Source organism: Grus americana, chromosome 21 (assembly GCF_028858705.1).
Source record: "Grus americana isolate bGruAme1 chromosome 21, bGruAme1.mat, whole genome shotgun sequence".
Taxonomy (NCBI): Eukaryota; Metazoa; Chordata; class Aves; order Gruiformes; family Gruidae; genus Grus; species Grus americana.
Window position 1 is genome coordinate 3,032,665 of NC_072872.1, and position 21,288 is coordinate 3,053,952.

General features: G+C 36.9%; 2 protein-coding genes across 8 annotated transcripts in view; one reads left to right on the plus strand and one right to left on the minus strand.

Moving 5' to 3' along the window:
• Window positions 1-15,021, minus strand: part of PRDM2 (PR/SET domain 2) — a 72,845-nt gene extending 57,824 nt beyond the window's left edge. For 4 of the 7 annotated variants that reach the window (XM_054849715.1, XM_054849714.1, XM_054849716.1 and 1 more), the window contains exons 1-2: window positions 14,936-15,021; window positions 7,738-7,811 (exon numbers count right to left, since the gene is read on the minus strand). In XM_054849715.1, coding sequence (XP_054705690.1) covers window positions 7,738-7,746 — 9 coding nt within the window. In that variant the 5' untranslated portion in view covers window positions 7,747-7,811; window positions 14,936-15,021. Of the gene's footprint in view, window positions 1-5,855; window positions 5,899-7,737; window positions 7,812-14,935 lie in introns of all 7 variants that reach the window. The other 3 variants (XM_054849719.1, XM_054849718.1, XM_054849721.1) reach the window with 2 other exon arrangements.
• The window catches only part of LRRC38 (leucine rich repeat containing 38), a 64,498-nt gene continuing 58,221 nt past the window's right edge, over window positions 15,012-21,288 (plus strand). Inside the window, exons 1-5 of the transcript XR_008580107.1 lie at window positions 15,012-15,253; window positions 16,963-17,083; window positions 17,497-17,532; window positions 18,443-18,500; window positions 18,984-19,220. The gene's annotated coding sequence lies outside the window, so the exon portion shown is untranslated. The remainder of the gene's footprint in view (window positions 15,254-16,962; window positions 17,084-17,496; window positions 17,533-18,442; window positions 18,501-18,983; window positions 19,221-21,288) is intronic.

Sequence of the window (21,288 nt, forward strand, 5' to 3'; positions counted from 1 at the left end):
AATATGTTTAATTGTATTTTTAAAATTGACAACTCAATTTTTTCAAAAAAGTATGTAGCAGGAAAATATACTAGCTCTTGCATAACTTGTCTGGAAAGTCTAACTCGATTTAAAAAGTAAAGGAGGTAGATTAGTTTTCCGTTTAAATTACAGACAGCTACAACAGACCTAATCTAACATTCAGACCTAATCTTTTCTGAAAATAAGCCACAAGAAGTTTTCATTATTTTAAGTTTCAGCTGTACACTAGATCTTAAATACGATCTCTTCTGCTAGAAAATGTTTCTGACTGCTTCTGAAAGGCTAGTATATTTAAGAGCAACACACGATGCTTTCAGTAGAAATCTTTGTTAGCTGTGTACTTTTTGAATACCGAATAGTCAGAAGATGAGTGAAGCTGTTTGAAGTGTTGCAGAGGACACACATCATTTGTCCAAATTATATTGTTGAAACATGTTATTGGCAATTAAAGTAACAAGAGGCAAGAGAACTGCCGTGCTAAAATACACTTATTTGATTAAAACAGTATGCAGCAAAACAGCCAGAACACAGGAAGAATAGGAGAGTTTTTCAATTTTATTTTGCAACCATCCTATTGACAGGGGTTTTTTAAATCCTGGCTTTTCTACGGAGAATAAAACAGTAAAAGCCCCTAAAACAGAGGTATAATGCAAATTGATTCTGCACTAAAGCATCAGCAACTGCGTTCCATTACCTTTTCTTAACACCTAGACACTCAACTTCTGCAACTTCTGTTTCAAAATGTAGAACAAATGTGGATCAAATAAACCTGCTTGAGCCAGCAAAGCAGTTTCTCCATTATGACCCTGAGCAAGTAAATGTCAGTAAAGGTTAGTAAAATCATACAGGCTTGATTGGATCAGGTTCAGATGTGTGGCATGTAGTAGCTTATCTTTATCATAATTGACAGCCTTAATGAAAAGGATGACTGGAAAAACATTTATGCTTTATTAACAACCCCTTTTGCTTTCTGTTTGACTTAACATAAATATCTGTCCATAAAAAGTAATGGTGACCAATAGCAAGGGAAAGAAAATATTTAACTATTAAAGGCACATCTATTAATAGAGAAGTAGGAAATTAAATGCTAAAAGTTGTTAAGTTCTTAAAATATTTATTCGTACTCACACAATTCTAAGCATTTTCCATTTTCTATATATTTTTTTAAAAGAATCTTTCGGCTCTTTTAAGTGAAAACTGAGATATACTGCAATTTTCCTGAGTATACCCTAATTTCGTACTATTTGTGTTCACAGGACATCTCAATGTTTCAAAGCAAAGGGCAATTCCAGCTCCAGAGCACTTATGGTCTGAGGGTCCGGACCTGCTCATGCAGCCTTCCATTTTAATTTTGTCAATCATTTCCTTAACATGTACATAAGGGTTCCAAACAAAACAACTGTGTAAGCCTCTAGGTGGAAAGGAAAGAATGATGTAAAGCTTCGGTAACAGGAATAACTTGCCTAGAAATACACAAGGGATGACTTTGGAAATACAGCGCAAAGCCAGGACATCAGCTACCCACCACACTGAGGATAATTTCACATATATTAGCAATTCTCCATTTTCCCTTTTCCAGTGATGACTTCCAGGCATACTCAACCTAATCAGTCCCAAAAAACCAATACAAAATAGATTCTGGTATTTGCCTTACGTCAAAACGTATCACTTGTGAGAAAGACTGAACAGTAACTTCAGGAGCAAATCACGCTCAAAGTTCTGAGAAGTGCATAGAGTTCACAAACATGAAAAGTTGTTTGTTTTATCTATTGAATAGAGGATGTTGCATTAAACTTACTCCTCCAATGTGTATACTAGAACTTGCACTTGGGATACACCATCTACTCCGCCATAAACACAAACATATCCTGTAGTACCCAGTACTCGATGCTCAGTAGACAGAGCCAAACTACCCTGCACATACCGCGGACTAGTAATGTGCATAATACCCTTATGATACAGCAGCTGACATGATGAAGCTTGTATTTTAATGTACTTCACAGAGCTACTACTGGGTTTATTGCTGTCTTTCTACTGCTCTATTTACAAACCACAAACATGCCATTTCACTCCAAAGACTGACCTTAAAGTATTTGTGTGTCAAGTTTACTGCTCTCCAACAGAGTAAGCTAAAAGCAGCTTTTAGAGAGAATAAAGGGTTTTAAATAATGTAATAAAAAGTATTATTTCCATATCCTAAATGTTAATCATAATTCCTAAATAAATCAACAGCTTAGAATCCTTAGCCAGCAGGCTATAATTAATACAAAAGGTTTAAAGGTATTTTTATATTAAAGTTTGAAAGGCAATAGAAAGCTAATAAATGATTTATGAATGTCTAGTGATTAGTTCCATTTTATGGAGCCTACAAGGTTGAACAGGCTGCTTATAACATTATTCATACTATTATTTGTATAACACAACAGTAAATGCTATTCACACTTGTCATTAAACAACTAGCTCTTTATTACCTAATGATAATCAACAAAACACTATTCCTGATAAAAATGACCAGAATTTCCAAGTTACAATCATGCACAGTTTCCCATAAAAATCTGTCCACATTATGAAAGAATTGTGCTTGGTGAGAACTAGGCATATGTTGGACCACAAGCAACAGCCCTAAAAAAAAAAGTACCTGCCCTCTGACATCGAACATTGATCATTCTGGTCAGAAACAAATACTGGCAGCAATGGCAATAACTACTCTAATATGAAGGATGTTATAGTTAAGCTCTGAACAAGCTTTAGGAGGTATTAAACTAAGAAATAACAATGACTTGGGCAACACTACAGTTGTCCAAGTAAACCCTGACTTTTTAGACGTGATTCTTGCTTTTACATATAACCATAAAGCAGAGATACGATAGTAGTTTTCATATCCTGAGTAATACTCAGAGCATTTACCATCGAGCACTTATGAAATACGTTATGCTGAAAGTTTACTGGAAATATATTCTAAAATGCATCTCTATATACTATCAAAGGTATTTAAGGTTTTTATCTCTAAAGCAAAACAAATAAAGCTTCTCAACCTTCTCTACTAAGCACCCACTCTTTGTGCGCGGGTGCTGAGTATGGCAATTATGCTCTACACTTATGAATGCGACGTGCTGAGTTAAGTTACAAGAATATGTCTTCTGCCGGCTTTCACAGCAACAATGAGAAAAATGATAAAACTGGAGTCATAGCAAGGTTATTCTATTGCTGCCTTGGTAAGCCCTAACAGCTGCGCAGACACATCCTAGAGAGCTATTTGTAGGGGAGAAAGTCCCCAAATTGGAAAGCATGGAAGGACTAGAATGCCAGAAATCCCTTCCCATCCAAGAGAGTGAAGACACCAGGGCGGGGGGGGGGGAAATCCTTATTCTTTAGTTATAATAACTGAAGTCTATTCAAAACAGATCAAAGTTTTATTTCGCTCTTCCAACAATCCAAAAGGAAAAACAGTGATGAAAGAAGTCTGATTTTCAGACATCTGTTAGCCTTGAGCTGATACACAAGAAGCTATGTCTCATCAGACAAAAAAGAAACACGGTCTTCTCAGTATATCAAACAAAGAAACCTAAATATCTTTCCAGTACATTACCCTGCGATTTCCTCAGGGGAGAACCAAGCCTATTTTTCACAGTGATTTCTAACAAATTATATATAGGCATAGATGAGGGGGACTACAGAGAATGAACAAGACAGCTTATCAGAATGAGGCACTCCAGGTTTCAAGCTAACAAAAACAAGGGGTTTTTTTCATTGGGGTTTGGTTTGTTTGGGGAGGAGCAGGTAAAAATCTCAAGCCTGCAAATAAATTTTAACCTACCAAAACTTTAAAAATCAGACTCAACTGATTCAAACAGAAGCATATAGCTTTGTGTCATATCCTCTGATGTGTCTGGCATATTCCTTAATAGTCACACCTCCTTTTAGCCATAAATATCCCCAAACTGTTCTATCATTTAAGAAGTATATTTGCATGGAGTAATATGCAATCAGAACTTTGATTTATGTAGGTAGATGCAAAATAAAGACTAGCAGCTACAGTCAGAGAACACAGACTCATTCAACACCTGTCAAATTAATGGATTTCACAAGTACCAGAAAATTGGATATGGCCTAGTACATAACAATACCTTTCACGCCTCAAACGAATGGTAATAAGTAACCAAATACTATACAGTAAAATAAACAACAATTTAGTTCAGTCAAATCAGGGCAATCTCATTTTATTTGCAACTTAAATGTAGCTACTTAAAACATTTTCCAGATCACAACTTGTCCCCAAGGAATGTCTGTCTAGCAAATGAAGAAATGCTATATTTCAATCACTCTTCCACCAACACTTAACAATCACATTTAAATTGCTTTTTCTGTTTAAAAAATTCACCTCTTGATAAGGACAGTGTACCGGTGCACACCTTACAGCCAACTTTTGCATTTAACTGAGGTCCTAATACGGTATTTTTTACTAACTCTAAGACTGCAATTTTGAATACAAAAGCACTTGAAGCTTATTTCACTTTTAAGCTGCTTACACCGAAGTTTATCAGAAATATTACATTGCTAGCATTCAAATCAGTCGGAGTGAAGTAACTTAGGAACAATGCGCAAAAAAAACCAATAAAAAATATCATTTGAGGGCTGAAGGAGTGCCTTAACTGAAACTACCTTTTCCTATTTGCATCGAATGCAGAGTCCAATCACTTTGATAGTACCTTTCAACACATTGATTAAGCAATTTTTGACACCACTTTCAATATAATTGTACCTACGGATGAACCACAAATTAGACTATAATGTTACAAGCAGTATTTAAGCACAGTAGAAACAGTAGCTGCACCAAGATGTTTACAGACGATCCGAGATTAGAGTGAAAGGAAAAAAAAATCATCCTGAACAATGTGATGAATGACAAACATTCAGTTAGTATCATGTTTTGGTGGAAATAGGATTAAGATAAAGGAAAAGATAAATGAAAGGATGTTGCTGAAGAGAGGAGGACATGGCAGAGAAGTTAGAAGAGGTAGTTATGAAAAGGAGATAAAGTGACTATGAAGATTGCTGACACGAACAGCCAGCTAGCACAAGAAAGGTTAAGTCAGAAGCAGAAAGGTCTCTGCTTGTCCAAGAACTGCACTCGACTACCCCTCTTTGCAACAATTTCACTGTGTGTGCTTGAAAATTAAAGATGTAACAGAAATATCTGAAATAATAATTGAAAAATTCAGAGGGAATGGGGGGAGTGAGGGAGGGAGTTTTAGTACAAGTGCAGGTGTAATTTGTTAACTTACACCCTCGCCATTTTTAAATAACTGTCCCTGCAGTTCTCCAGGTAGCACGCAGCCTTCTTCCTACTCTATCACAATGCAGCCTGAGATGCAGTCAATGCTACCAATCAAACCCCCGTGTCTGCTTGGGTTTTTTAAAATAAATTATTCAGCATATTCTGATGAAGTAGTTTACATATTAAAGGAAGATCTCTTTTTAAAACAGATATAGAGAATGCATACTGTCTATCCTGAGACAGCAATCTTCCAAGAAACCCAAAAATATTACTTCCAACAACAGGTGCGGCTTCTTTTTTCCAATCCTTCTTCTCCTTAATACAAGGAGGCCATACCAAAGCATTTATGAAAAGGTTTTCCTTCACAACTTCAAGTTTATATGGGATAAACAACAAAACTAGCTGTCTTTTCTTATAAACCAAGTTAACATTAGCCCAATTAGTCTCAGGGTCATTGAAGTCACACCAAAAGCAGAGAGAAGCAGAATGAAAGACATACGAGAACAGAACATTTGAAAGATGTTTGGCATCAGGCAAAAACATTTCTTATACAGACCTGGCACTACAACTTGTCAACAGTGAATGAAATGACAAGGGCACTGCAAGAAAAAACACCACAGGGTTGATGCTAAATACACACTTAATACGAATGGTAATTGAACAATAAAAAGCCATATGAGCTCTGTACACTTTGGAAACGAAATGTGAAAGCCAGAAACACTAAGAAGCACTCTAAGCTCTTATAACTATTCCCAGAGGCAGGGTCATCTCATTATTTAATTGAAGATGACATACATCACAGCACTGCATAAATAATATTAGCAGTCACAATAAGAAAGATGAAGATTTTATTTTGGTACAGCACAGAAATCTTACTTAATTCTAGGGAACAGATCAGGAGCAAGGGGACATGACGACAGACAGGACACAGGGGTACACAGACACACGAATGGGAAGGAAACAGCCAACGGTAACAATTAAAGATTAGGATCTACAGCTTTCAGAATTTTAGCAGAATCCAAAGCTTATCAGGACAACTAATAAAGGAGGATTATTACTCAAGCAGACAGAGCAATAGGCTGTTTGCTTCATGCCACTGAATGCATTCAAAACAAACCTTACCAGTGAAAAAATGTCAAGTCTCAATAGAAATAAATTGTGAAGCAATAGTTAGCCTAGTTAACCCAAACTAGACTACTAATGCTTCACAGTGTGCTAATGCAAATGTTATTTGTATTACATATATATTATAATTTATATTTGTGTATAGATAGAATACAAATACGTATTTTTTACAATACATATTTCAAGGCTCTGATAGAGATCATATTTTGCTTTGTGATTTTTAAATACACACATATATATTGAAGATTTTTCACTTTAAATCAGAGGTAAAAAGCAACAGGAAACATCCCACCGGCACATTTCACACTGTAATTACTTATATTATGTATATACTTCTATAACTTCAGTGAGAACATACTTCAGCAAAGTGCTAATTGTATTCAATCCTGCTGCTGATCAAATAAGGGCATAAAGGGCAATAAAAGCACTCATTACATATAGGCATCAATAAAAAAGGATACAAAGCATTTTACATGACTGTGTACCGTGGTTGTTTCTGGTTAAGAAAGCTTCTGTTCACAGCCAATGTTTCTAGCAACTTAAAAACGGCATTCCTTCAGTGTAATATCCTATGGTCACATTCCCACGCCAAAGGGACTTTGTAAGATCATCCAAAGAGAGAAATACTTAAGAGAAAATGTAAGGCAACACGTACCTTTTCTGTAAGTGTCTTTAAGTAATACAATTGTGCGTGACAGACAAGCAGATGTATAATTCCTACTTGGATACACAAATGCAAAATAAAATGACGTACACTTGGCAGTGTACACCCTGCAGTCAGGACATTCCTGCATCCATATAGCAGAGTACTGCATCACAAAAGAAATGTGCTTTCCCAGTCTTTTCCCTTGATTCTAGAGGAAATGCTCAGGGTTCCAGAAAAGCGTGAACCTTCCTCATCAATCAATTTCTGTGACAGATTGTTCACTGCACATTTGAAATGATAAAGTGGTTAAAATAGGTTAAAAAAAAAAATAATGGAAGCCTTCAATTTTCAACCCACTTTTATAAGGAGTTGATTTATTACCAAAAGCTTCAGGATGAAACAGATTTTTCTGGAGAGGTGTTCTTATAAGAGGTGCCAGCAGTAACAACTTACATGCTGCTAAAGGGAATTCACACACAAATACTTAAATCCATGAAATAAAATAAATCTCACAAGCATACATGTTGTGGAAAGAAGGATTATGAAATTTAATGACACCGAAGATTTTAAAGAACATTTCTTTTTTAGTGGATGATTTACTTTTCTTATTAATAATTAACTGTTCTAACATCTAAGTATTTTGATAAAGTCTTACATTTATACTCACCTGATTCATTTTGAATTCCTGTTGTGTTCTGAAAAGATACACACAACAAAGAAACTCCTTTGATTACATGAGCCCTAAAAAGAAAAACAGACAATTGTAACACGTACCTACCTACAAATTTACATTGAATTGAAAGTACACACAGACCTGTAGTTTCTCTTCCTAAAGCATTTGTCACAAAGGAGCATATCACTTTATAAAAAAAAATCTGCTCCAAGCTATAGTTTTGCTATTGTAGCTCAACTGTATATCAATAATCTCAAGGCAGCTATCTATCATTAATCTTTCTCCCAGTTTTAAATGATGATGCAACAGAAATGTGCTCAAGGAGGATTGTTTAATTTGCTTTTAAAAACAAGTCAGCTTGTTCAAGACTGAGTACTTTTAAGAACTTCAAGAGTCAGATCTCTCTAGAATTTAATATCAAGGCATTATGAAAGACCTTAAGTGGTTTTCAAATTAACAAAATGCATGCATTTGAGTCTCCACTCTCCCATATTAGAAACAGGAAATTCTTCCTTAAAATTGGGCCTTTTATTAAGGTATTTTATTACACTAACACATTTGGCATTCTTGTTTAACAGAAGCCTGAGATTTCAAAAGGTTTCCAACAAAATTTCCTAGTCCAAGTAGGCATCAAGTTTGGAAACTCATGACTGAAGACAAAACTAATCATAATGATGCCATATCTAAGTGTCTAGTACATCAACTCACTTCCTTTTTTTTTTTTTTTAATACATACAAAAAAGCATTATTACAAGTTATGCTGGAAACACTATCCTTCCTGGTGTCATACAGAATTTTCAACGTATGAACCACACCTTTTTTTGGAGGTTAACTGGTACCCAATCACTTAAAGCACTTTATTCAAATACTGCTATTTCTTCCCTGACTTTAGTTTTCTTACTATAACAATGATTAACTGATTTTTTTTACTAAGTGCTTTGTACAAATACTAACATTTAATTTAAAATGCATTCAAGGAAAACATACTCTAAATAAATACTCCAAATAAATTTTATACAATCCTTCACATCTTTGCACTGTAAGAATTCTTAATGTTGCATAACAGTGAAAATACTGTCATACTAATGTTGCATTGCTTAAGAAATTCAGAAGAAAAGGAAAAACTTCCTTGAAAAGGATATTTGTGTTGTATACAGCTTTCCCAGGATTAACTCCTTTTGTCCTGATATTTCAACACTACATGAGCATTTAGACAAAGAGCCGAAACATCTGTATTTCAGTTCCAGTTTTGCAACTGGTTCTGTGGGATTTCCAGTTACGGGCGAAAGAGCTCCATCTGAACAGCTTTTAAACATCTGAAGAAAAACACTCCTTTTGGAATGCACTATTACAAATTTCTAACTTATTTCAGTACATCTGTCAAATACAAATTGGTTCCTAGGAATGACACATTCCAAGCATTTGATTTTCTAAAATTTTCTGTGACAGAGAACAGAGCCAGCACCAAGAAACTACCGGACAAATAGGGAATACTCCACAGGTTTCATTACGAGTTACAGTCACTCCTGAGATTGTTAAATCTTGCCACGACAATAATGTCCCTTCGGCACCAAGTTTCTCATGCATTAGCACGCAGTTGTTTCTCATACATCTTCCACATACCCTTTACTTCCCTCAGCCTTGGTATCTTAACTCATTATCCCTCCTGATAAATATGGTTTCTACTTCAGACATTTTTACACAAATGCTTTAGGCAAATGGTTTCTGAAATTTGATCCGTGGACTGCCTGTCATCTGCTGAAAGTCGCCTTAGCACACAGAACTGCAGATTAAAGAAAAAGCAAAGGTTGGAGTCAGTATAAACTTCTGTTCTTGAGATGAGGCCTGAATAACAGGGATAAATCTAGTGCGCTCTTACGCATTGTTCATTGGGACAATACCCACACAATGTCAATTTATAAATGAAATATTTTGGATAGCAAGAGGGGCATCAAAACATTTCCTAGTGTGAAAACCAACTTATTTTTAGTAACAAATGTCTTGTTTTTCTATACTTGGCTACAAAACAAACAACGGTTACTCACACAGACAACAAAAGCAAGAACCTTTTATTGACATGACTTTAGAGCACAGCCTGATGAGGTTCTATGGCTGTAGCATATTTACGTGGTTACTGTCTCCAGCTGCCTATTTCTACCTTTCCTCCTCCCTCCCCCTGAAGATTATCAATCCCTCAACGACAAGGGAATAACTGTTCACATCACCATTTTCTAGCATGGGTCTGCAAAGTGATTTAGAAAACCTAGCATAAGAAGCACACATGCGTTACACTGTTGTAGGTGACAGCCAGCTGAAGTACGTACGTACATCATTTTCAACACTGAATAAATGGGGAAGGCATTTAACCCAGAACTCTAGATATGTAAAGACAATAAGGATCGAAAGCACTGTCTTACAGAAGGAACCATTCAACACCATCACTAGTCAGCTGCTAAATGTAAAGAATTTGAGAGGCAACAAGTAAATATCAATGAAGCGATGGGTTGAAGGGGTCAATGCTAAAGGAAAGTCCTGTCTAGATGAAAATTTCCTCTAAGCTGAGCTTTCTTACCCGATTTAAGTAAATTAGTCAAAAATGTGAAAAGCAGTCAAAACCTTTTTTTTTTTTACTTTCATTTGAGCAGTAAAAATACACTTTTTTTGTATTTCATATACTAAGTCAAAATTATTTTGCTTAGAATTAATATCATTTTCAAAGAATTTTCAAAATAAAAAATAAGCCTGGTATTTTTACAAATTTTATAAATGCTTTATTCAGCTTTTATAGAACTGTTTGTATCCAAACCTCTCAATGGTATTTCTTAGGAGAAGATGACAAATCTTAATATTCTGATGTATTTAAACATCCATATAACACAGTTTAAGCAGATTCCTTACAGACTGCGCTACTCTATTCTTTCAGCTGCAAGTTACCAGAGGAGCTGCTTGACCATAAAATACAATTAGACAAGAAATTAAATTACAGTAAACCAAAAGCTTCAACAGGTATTTATAAAGCTATTAATTTAAAACACACACTTCATCTTAAAATTTTACACCTGCAGTTCTGACAAGTTACATGTATGAGCTCTCTAACTGAAAAAAAGCCTGAAGATATTTCCCCATTTTTTCCTTCCTCCATGTTACCTATTTTGTTAACAATGAACTCAACTATGTGGAAAGCAAGATTAATTGCACTGGGAAAAAAAAAATAATTAAGCCTATATACAGACTTATATAAGGTCACTAGTTTTCCTTCTACCTAAATGAAACATGGCATAAGAACAGAAGACAAAGTATCTGTAACACTGAATTTGAGTTTTAACTTCTAGTACACAAAGTTCAACAAAACCAAGAAAATATGAAACAAATTCTACAACTGCTACACACATATTAGTTCCCCGTATGATCAATGACTACCAACAACGTATTTACTTGTGTCACTGCAAGCAGAAACAAGCTTTCACCTCATACGCTGATGACTTTTCAGCTACACATACAGCCAAATCCAATGCAAAATTTTCTAGGAAAGCCCCAAAGAAAATGATACTGCTCTGATTTGTCATTGGGGGAACTGTGATATATTAAGTTTACAGACGTGATGATGACGACATTAAATCAGTCACATCAGTAGTTCCATCAAATAGAGGTAACAACCATTTCAATTCAAGTTTTCCTTCAAACTCAACAGTAACATATACCTGCATCTATCAAAGACTTGAATATGGTTAATAACATCTACCACAGTAAACTTGAAGATATGCTGAAGTCCCTGAGATAAATAAACGTTCTATGCAAAAAATGAAGTACGCACACCCGTACAGTAACCTGAATTTTTTAAATTAATTTCCAGAAAACATTGCCAAGTCATCTTTATTTCAAACACTACTTTATTTCAAACTACTACTGTATCTCATGAGTACAAAAATACTACGCAGTTTCTCAAGACATTAGAGCATGTGGGAAACAAACACAAGAGAAAGAATATCTAGTGCATCATATAATCTTAGTTTCAGAAAAGTGCATTTAGAAAGGCTCATTGTTAGGCAATGAATTCTATTTATTTAGATAAGAATATACAAGGCATTCGTACATAAGGAAACACTGTGGTCACTCTAAAACAAAACGCTTGAAACAAAAAATATTTTGACCTTATTTCTGAATTCTACATTTAAGAATTTCAAGTATTTCCTTACAAAAATTGTAGTTTGCTGGGAATAAAGTTTGCAAAGAAGAGCAAGTAATTTTATACAAAACCGACATTACAGATTGTCTTTTTCAAACTCAATCAGATGGTATACTTCTAGCAAGCATTCCTAGGTTTTACTAAATAGTCTCTCTTCTGATTTTATAAGCCATATTTATCATTTCTGTATGTGCGCTTTTTTAAAACACATGCCAGAATCAAAAGCACTTTGAAAGAGAATGTTGCTTTCGAGTCAGAGAAAGGAAAAACCAGGCATAAGAGTCCCAATCCTATTTTGGAAGCTGAAAATGGGACATGCATTACGTCACTGCTCCGGTAAAAACACGTTCATTAGAGAACCAGGAACAAAACTTAAAAGTCTCAACAGTCTGCTTCCCTAACGACCAGGGGTTCAGGCTGGGATGCTGCAGGGCTCTTTTGCTTTTACTTTTTAGCCACAGCACATGATTTTTTATATTTTTTAAACATCAGGACATTTACATTTTTTCAATTCAATACTGAAATACTCTAATTCACAAATTTTCAATGCATTAGGTGGAACAAAGCTTGCAAAAAAAAAAAATTCATGTTAAACTCTGAAAGATTAAAATACGTATTTGATAGAAACAAAAAGCACTATCTATGCAAAGACATTTTCAGTTACTCAAGACTTGCCAGAATAACAACAGAGAAAAAATGGGCAAACAATTGTTTTCTGAACACTGAAATCTATTACCTATTGTCCATTAAGAAAAAAGGCTTTGTTTACTGCCACGTAACCAAATAAACTGTTATACCTTAGAAAGGTTTATTCTGATAACCATGCCAAGAAATCACCAACACGAAAATAAAATTCGAGTTTATTAATTAAACAGCAACTAGTCAAGAGAAGCAACAGAAAATAACAAGTCTCTAACAACTGCAAATATACAGAAACACCATTCCAATCTTCAGACATAAGTACACCTTTAATTCTGCTGGCAAAGACAGTAAATTCAAATGAAAATTTTCTCAGACCAGTACGTTGCTGATTTACCACCACATCATGTCATCCATTTCAGTAATTTCTTCTTACAAACCAAGACTCAGCCTCCCACTTTTGTCTACAGGCATGTTTTATACAGAGGCAGAGAAGAAATATTTTTCAGCTTATAACACAATCAGAGAAAAAATACATTGGTAAAAGAAATTATTTCATTGGGGGGGTTGTTAAGTATCAGGATCACACCTGCCCTTTCACATGCCTGCAAATTCAACAGCAAATATATTGCAGTACATTCAAAAGGTATGCCAATGCAGATGTTCCAATACATGAGTTTATAAACTCCAGCTGTTTATAAATCCCTGATAAAATCATACAAGTAGCAGTCTCCAATCTCCACCCGTAAGCAAATGTCTCGTGATGATAAGGTACTGTGCTATTGTATGTCATCAAGTAATTTTTTTTTTCTTTTTTTCTGGTTAAGATCCTCATTCGAAGGTCTTGCAAGCACACTGCAAAAAAACTAGCAACTGGATACCAACGATACAGAAATACATTACCACACCAGTCATCTCTAAATCTCCCTGAACCTCTGTTTTCAAAACTAACAGATACGACTAACTGGTTTTCACTGCTGTCTCTACAAGTCCAAGAGTTCTTTTGTTTCTTAAAGGTCACTCCCCCCTATCTATCAGCGATGCCGTTCTCTATCTGAAGAGTGTCAATGTAGCACTGATTCACCACGTGTTTCAACAGCTGGAAGAGCTGGATGCCTCTCTGTCTATATCAAGGAAAGCATACTTGAATTCTTAACATGCACATCATTTCAATAAAAATACGTGGTAAGTGTCAAAAGACAACAACATAATAATTCCATAGTACACTGCTGTACATCTCCAGTTCTTCTCATCTACACGCTGGGAACAGCAAACTAGAGTGGCATGGAAATACAAGAAGACCTCTTGTTTTCCTGAGCTGTCCACTGTTGATTACTCAAAATAAGAAAAATATTTCTTTTGCCACTGAACGATCCAATAGCAGGTGCAACCACATCACCTTCCCTTCCTTTTTCAACAGTTGAAAACAATTTAAAGTTTTCTTTAGTAGTTCAAAATGGAGCTTTTGCAGCTTCATATGAATTTGATACCACTAGAAACTTTAGTGAAGAGCTGAAGAGCTACCCGCTTGTGAGGCAGTTATTAGCAATGCTCCACATGCTCCTTTGCCTTCAAATATAAAATATACTTGAAGATACTACTCTTGAACTGTTCTAAATGTCTTACACGCAGATTTTCTCTCCTACCCCAAACATTCTTCCCCACTGCATCATCACGAAGAAATCTATTTATGTGACACGTCCTAGGAAGGCCATTTCCAGTGAGGAAACCAAACCTGAAGCGAATTTCTCCAAGCCCCCTCTCACCCAGCATGGCAGGCACTAGAGGTGCAGCAAGCTTTAAGGCGTGTGAATTGCCAAAACTTTTGAAGACTCTGTATTCTGAACTATTTGGAAGACGACAGTTGTCTCACAACGTCAGGCTGGCAGCCGTTATAGAGCTCTGCCTCGCCAGCTGACGCCTCCGAGGCAGCATTTTCAAGAAAAAAACCCTGAAGCAGCAGCCCAGGGATGGAGCACCGTCCTCCAAACGGCCCCGTGCCGCCACCCTCCTCCCCGGCCCCCTCTCTCCACGATGCTCTCCGGCAAGGCGCGGGTCCCACATCCACCCTTCGCACCTGCAGCCGCCTCCCGCAAGCCCACCCCGCGGCCACGGCGGCCTCGTCCCCGGCGGCCACCTCTCTCTGGGCACCCCCCCGAGGCGGCTCCACCTCCCCGAAGGAGGCTCCGCCGCGGGCCGGGCCGCCGCCGCCGCGGTCCCCTCCTCCCGCGCCGGGCCCCCTCCCAGCCGCGCCCCCGGCCCCGGCGGCGTGCCGCTGGCTCTGCCCACCACCCCCACGCCCCGTCCCGCCCTCCGGCGCGGCGGCGCCCGCGGGCAACGCGACGAGCCCCGTCGCCTTCCTCTCACCTGCAGCCGCTGCCGCCGCCTGCGGCCCGGCTCGGAGCGGCGCGGAGCGGCCTCAGCTCCGGCACCATCCGGGCGCCATTTTGTCTCCAGCCTCGGAAGTGACGTTGGGGGGAGGCCAGCGGGCAGGTCCCCCCCGCCGCGGGACCCCCTTGGAGCGGTGCCGCCCCCGCCCGCCGCCCCCGGCTCCCCGCTCCCGTGTCACCCCCAGTTATTGCCCCGGGACCGGCCTCAGCTCATCCCACCTGCCGGAGCCGGCCTCCTCACCGCGGCCTCCAGCCACCACCCTCATCCCAGACAATGAGCTGTGGAGAAGAGCAGGTTCTCTTTCCCTATTTTTTTTTTTTGGTCTGTTTTTCTTCTTTTCGTAGTAATGCAGCTCCGCAAGGGAGGTGGTTTTCTCGCCTCTGACTGGAAAAAAAAATAAAACAATCCGTGGCTGAGGGAAAATTATTTGAATAAGGAGGTGATGTATGGAGAGATCCTCACGCCCTGAGGCAGCGCGCGGGCAGTTTCTCTGGGCCAGCAGCCTGACAGGCTGAGACCCCTTTTTGTTGCACATAAATTGTGCTCTCCCGTGTAAATCAAGGTTTTTTTCACCCTAATTTCTGAGCAAGTACCCGAGAGGAAAAAAATAAAACCAAACCATAATCACCTCCTGGGAGATGTTTGTGTTTGTATTGCAGGGTGTAACAGTGTCTCCCTTTCTTTAATTTGAAGAGCAAAATAATTTTATCTCTCACTTGAATTTTGTATTCATTATACTGTCAAAGAGATGTAATCCTCCTTAGCTAGGACTATTTTTAACATGGAAATGTTAAGAATTTGCCATTTTTCCAGAGGAAAACCTTAAGACTTCAACCTGTAGGAGATGGGAGTCATTAATACAGTTACAGATTAGAGAGCTAAAGTCCAAAAGTGTTTTACATTTCTTAAATATTTTGCTTTCGCATTCATTGTGCATGTACATCAAGGAGTACATTAAACCTCGTGATAAACCCGGACACACAAAGTACTTGTATGGTACCAGGATACAAGAGTCCCATTCCATAAAGCTGGAAGGTTTCCTTAGCAAGTAGCCAAGCAAATCACCTGGCCACCCACTTTGGTCAAACTGAAGCTTTTTGAAACAATCCACTATATTTCCAGCAAACATAGCTACAAAGATAACCTTGCAACTCTAAGAAAAACACATGCTCTGAAGCCAGAGGATTTGAATACCTCTGTGGTAATGCTTAACTTTGCCAAGCAACAGCAGTCTGAAAAATAACAGGACACACTGATCTTCCCACCTGGAATACTCAGGATGTGTTTATGTTTTAAAATGCTGCTTAAGTATACCATAATCAGTTTTGAAAACTCTAATTTTAGTAGTAACAAATCCTCATATAAATATGTTTAAACTACTTTATTAGGGTAAATTCATTCTAATTTAACTGTATTAACATTTCATTTCATAAGTAAGCTAGACTAGTTACACCTGTGTAAGTTTTGGGGTTACTTTAAGAAAAATCAAGGCTCTCATTTGGCATGTTAGAGCCTTATACCTAAAACAGAGAAAACAAAAACATAGAACAAAATATATGTCGTATCAGCTAGAGTATGAACCTTTCTACCTTCAAGGTTATTAAGTATAAGGTTTCACAGAAGTATCACAAAAAATACAAATTATGATTTTCCTCAATATATTTACAGCTCTAGAAAAAGTTTTGAAAAGAGCTCAAAACACAGCCCTTTAAAAAAATAAATTACCCTATTCTTACTTTTTAAACTTTTTTTCTGTATTCTAGAGGCATTGGTATTTAGATTGTAAGTCATGCAGGGTAGGTATCAAGAAGCTAACCCGCAAGCTTATAGTGCTAGCTACAAAACACTGACATTTTTAACACTTCCTTTAAGTTTACTAATTTTATTTTATTTTAATAACTTCATTACTACAGTATTAATGTTTACTCACTTGCTTAAGGCTGAAAGGAATAACAGCTTTTGATCAAATACTGATACTACTTCTCTATTCCTTCCTGGTAAAGGCAGGACTGGCTCTTCAGAGGCTTAATTTGAAGACTCACCCTGCTACTGATTGGAGGATGTCACTTTAAAAGTCATGGTGGAAGGCCACAGTTAATTCAGGTTGAGGGGTACAGTGTGAGGGTGAGTTTACTTTCAGTAAGGCTGGTTGTCTTACTGGTTTTTTTTTTTTATTTCCTTACATGTTTTGTTTGGCTTTGTATAGTGATAAAGTTGGAATGGTATGTAGTTGAGATTATTTTCTTGATTTATACTTAGGTTAATTGAAGACTTTTCTAAAGTTTTTTTATATGTTTTAATATTAAATGCTTTTTTTTTTTTGAGTAGCTTTTTAATGGATGGGTCTTAAGCCTTAATTTGTTTCTACTTGCTCTAAAACATCACTTTATTTTTTGTTGTGTAAAAGTATAATGCTAGCCCAATAAGAAATTCTTTATAGCTGTATAATCACTTATCAAGAGTATCTAACTGTGTTGCTTTTAACACTTAGTACTTATTCTATTAACTATTCTTTGTTATCTTCTATTATATTGTAGGTGAAGAAGAGACTCTTGAAAAGCTAAATCTCTGAAGTAAGCACCAACAGTCTTTTCTCGGGTAGCTTGTTCCAACTCTTGGCTTTTGTGTATATAATTACTGCTAATACAAGGTTATGATGTTAAGATAACAAAAGCAAGCTGATGCTTTTATAAAGTTCTTGTTCAAGTTCATAGCTTCTTAGAAGGCTTATTATAAATGTTAAAAGAATTTTGAATGCTAAGACAAACTATATTATTCCAATTCTTATTTTTAAGTCTGTCAGTTAATAAGATTTCATTATATGAGAATAAGTAAAAACAAAGAGTCTAAATGTTGAAGAGTTTGCCAGTCACTCTAAGACAAAATAGATTTGCACTTACTTCCTTTATCTACAAACTAAGGAACTCATGCTTATAGGCATTATAAAAAAGTGTTAGTTCCTTTTTTAGTCAAAATTCTCAGAGTAGAAAACAGTAATATTATTTCAAGATCTGCATAAAATATAGCTGTCATAAGCATATTATATGTATGATTGCGAAAAAAGTGGATAAAACTTGTCTGGTGCTGTCAATTTATCAGTATTTCTGGTAAGTAGTAGTTGTAACATATTATCAGGATGAGCTGTGTGCAGTCCTAGCCTTCCCATTTGCTTTCCTAAGCCATTTGCTCAACTGTCAACTCTTTGGAAGTAAATATACTGTTGTACCATCCATTCTTATGCAAATGGGTGTGCAGTCCCTTCTAGGCTTGATATTTGCAATTTTTGGTTTGAAACATTCCCCAAGACCTTTCAAAAAATAAAGGGATACTCAGTGCATTAAATAAATCCTTTCTGACCAAAGCTCTTTGTTTTAAACTGTAAGAATCACTACTATATATATAGTAAAAGGTTCTCATTTAGTATTGCATAGTATAGCATTTCTAGTCGTTTTACAGGATGTTCTTTTTCTTTTCAAAATTCAGGACAGCAGAACTAATATGAAGAAAAGATAAAGCATGAAAGAAGAATGAGAAGAAAGAGGTAGGGTAATTCTGCTTCCTAGAAATTTTATAAAAAAAAAAAAACCTTCCAAAATACTGCACTAAGTCTGTCTTCCCACAACTCAGCCTCTGCCTCACAGTAATGAATTAATAATAAAAATATGTATGACAACAAGCCAATCATCTATGCTCTAGATCTCCTTAGGGTAAAGATGAGAATGCCTGTGATGAATACTAGCTTGTGGGTGTAATAGTAAGTACTAACCTGACAAAGTTAGTATGGGAACTTCTACTCTACAGAATAGAATAAATGAATACACAAGGGATGCAAATAAACCACGCTGTAAATATAACAGTATCTGTGTCAAATGCTTGGTAAATCTTTTATAAGTGTATCCTTGAATAATATGTTAGTTTTGTATGATAGTAAATCACTTGGAAAATACATACTTTGCTTTTGGAATTGCTTGAAATAACTTGAGTGGTGGTGTTAAGTGTCTGATAGTAATACTGATCTCTTTAGGTGTCACTGGACTCATTAAACTGAAAGAGGGTAGAGAAGAGGCAGTAACATTGTTTTGTAGAATCCTTGTATTGTTCATGCTGTAACTTGTAATGGATTAAATCCTATGGTCATCTTCACAAACTTCTGCTGCCTTTTGAGACGCAAGAATGGGGAGTAATGCGATATCTATGAACAGAAAGTTTCACTTTGCCTGTGAAAGTAGACTTGAAGATTTGGAGAAACTTGAGGCATAAGGTATGATTTCTCAGTTCAGTATTACATATATTGAACTACAGGGATTCCAATTATTCTGCCTTAGGGGCCTCACTGGTAGTTTCCCAGCCTGTGTATTTTTGGTTTATCCCATCACTCTAAGTCTAAGCAGCTGTGCTTTGCTCAAGTGTTAATAGACTCTGTTTTTTCCAACTAGCTGTCATTAACAAGGTTCTATATATTTAGTCTGCATGCTTTGAGTGTGAGTGAAATACCTTTGTACCTTTGGTACAACTTTTTCCATATGCTTCTAATGTAGTGAGACCCATAATCTTGTAATCAAGTATGTTTTTCCTGTTGATTATCTAAGTTCCAAATCATTTAGTTTTCTGTGCTGTTGTGTTCAGTTAATATTTAGGTTTTAAAAGTGAACTAGAAAGACATTGGTACTCAACACCTTTCTTTTCAAGAAATGCAAGAGGTAGCTGAATCTGGCATATGCCCTTCTGATTAAAAATGTATTAATTTCTTTCATTAATAACTGCTGCTTTTCACAGATAGAATATGAGGTGTTATTTCAATACTTCACTTGAAACAAAACACTGCCAAAGGGAAAACTTGGATGAGACTCACTCCTGTTAATGCTGTAAGGCCTTACTAACACTTGAAAGGAGACTGAGGATCTGTGTAGTACAGACAGTATGTTTTTAAAGCTATGGTAGGCTCCAACAGGACAGAATATTTGTTGAAGTTCAAAGCTATATTAATTTCTGGAAATAATTAGTGTGTATCTCAACTGTAATAACCAAAGTACTGACACAAATGCAGTTTCTTCTGCGGGTAAAGGGATCTGTAGTTTAGGAGTGTCATTGTATGCTTACTTGCAAAGGGTGAAAAAGGATTTTGGGAAGCAAGATACTGTTTTATCTCTGGGATTAACATTGCTAGTTTGGAGTCATAAAGAGTAGAAACTCACATTACTTATCTTTTAGCATGTTACTCTTGATATAGAAGTCTTCCATGTATGAATCCTAGGGCTCTCAAGCTGCTCATTTAAATTATAAATGTCTCTACAAAGCTTACTGTGACATGCTACCTTCCCAGACTGAGAAAAACTTTAGCAGGCCAATCACTCCTTGTTCTCAGAGGTATCTAAACCCAATGAGGCTAAGAGACTGGCAGCAGTAAAAAGGCAGGTGCCAGATTTTGCTTAATTGAGGAGATCATGAAGGAAACATCCATTGTTACAATAAAAGTACAGCTTCCAATATCAACCTTGTCTCAAACACTCTTGTTCTATAACTCAGCCACTTCCTTGTAGTATTCTTTGCTTGTATCAGGGCACCTTTGTGACTGTTAATACTGTTTTTCCAGAGCGCTTCATTCAATCATGCTGAACAGGAACAAGCTGTCTAGTTTTGGTGTAGTCTGTGCAGGTCTTTGTTCTTCTCTTGTCTCTGTTTATGGCCAAATAGACTTCTCAATTTTCTTTGTCAGGAAGTTTTTACTTTTGTTGATTATGTTGTATAGTCACTTATTTGTGCTTGAAATTTAGGTAGATCTGGTTGTGACTGTACAAGTCATCTTTACTTTCCCTGCATTTATGTTGAGAATATATACCACCTGGTGGTGTTTCAGTGGACTTGCACTTCAATTTGCACTACTTCTGGTGGTCAGAGAAGCCTACAGATCTTTAGTTGATTGAAGGTCTGAACACTTCACGGTTTCTGTATTCTGAAAATGTCAGTATTGCTGTTATTGTGCTCTCTAAAATCATGAATTAGCTTTTCAGGTTACCTGGGTGTGCTTAAGTACACCCAGGCATGTAATATCAGCACACAGTGGAGAGAAATACTAGCAGAAACCTTTTTGTAAATCTGGAGGTCTGGATATATTCAGGGCAACTGAAAAGGTGACTCTTACACAGTTAGAGGCAAGGAACTTCTTGTGTGTAGGAGTCTTAGTGTGCCATGGTAGGAAAAAGTATTTTTAGAAAAAACTTTTGTCATCAGAAGGTCTGAAATAGCCTTGAAACTAGCTAGACCCAAGTGATACCAATATGGCCAGTTCTTCTCTTAATTAGACCAAGGTCTCCATTATCAAAACTTTC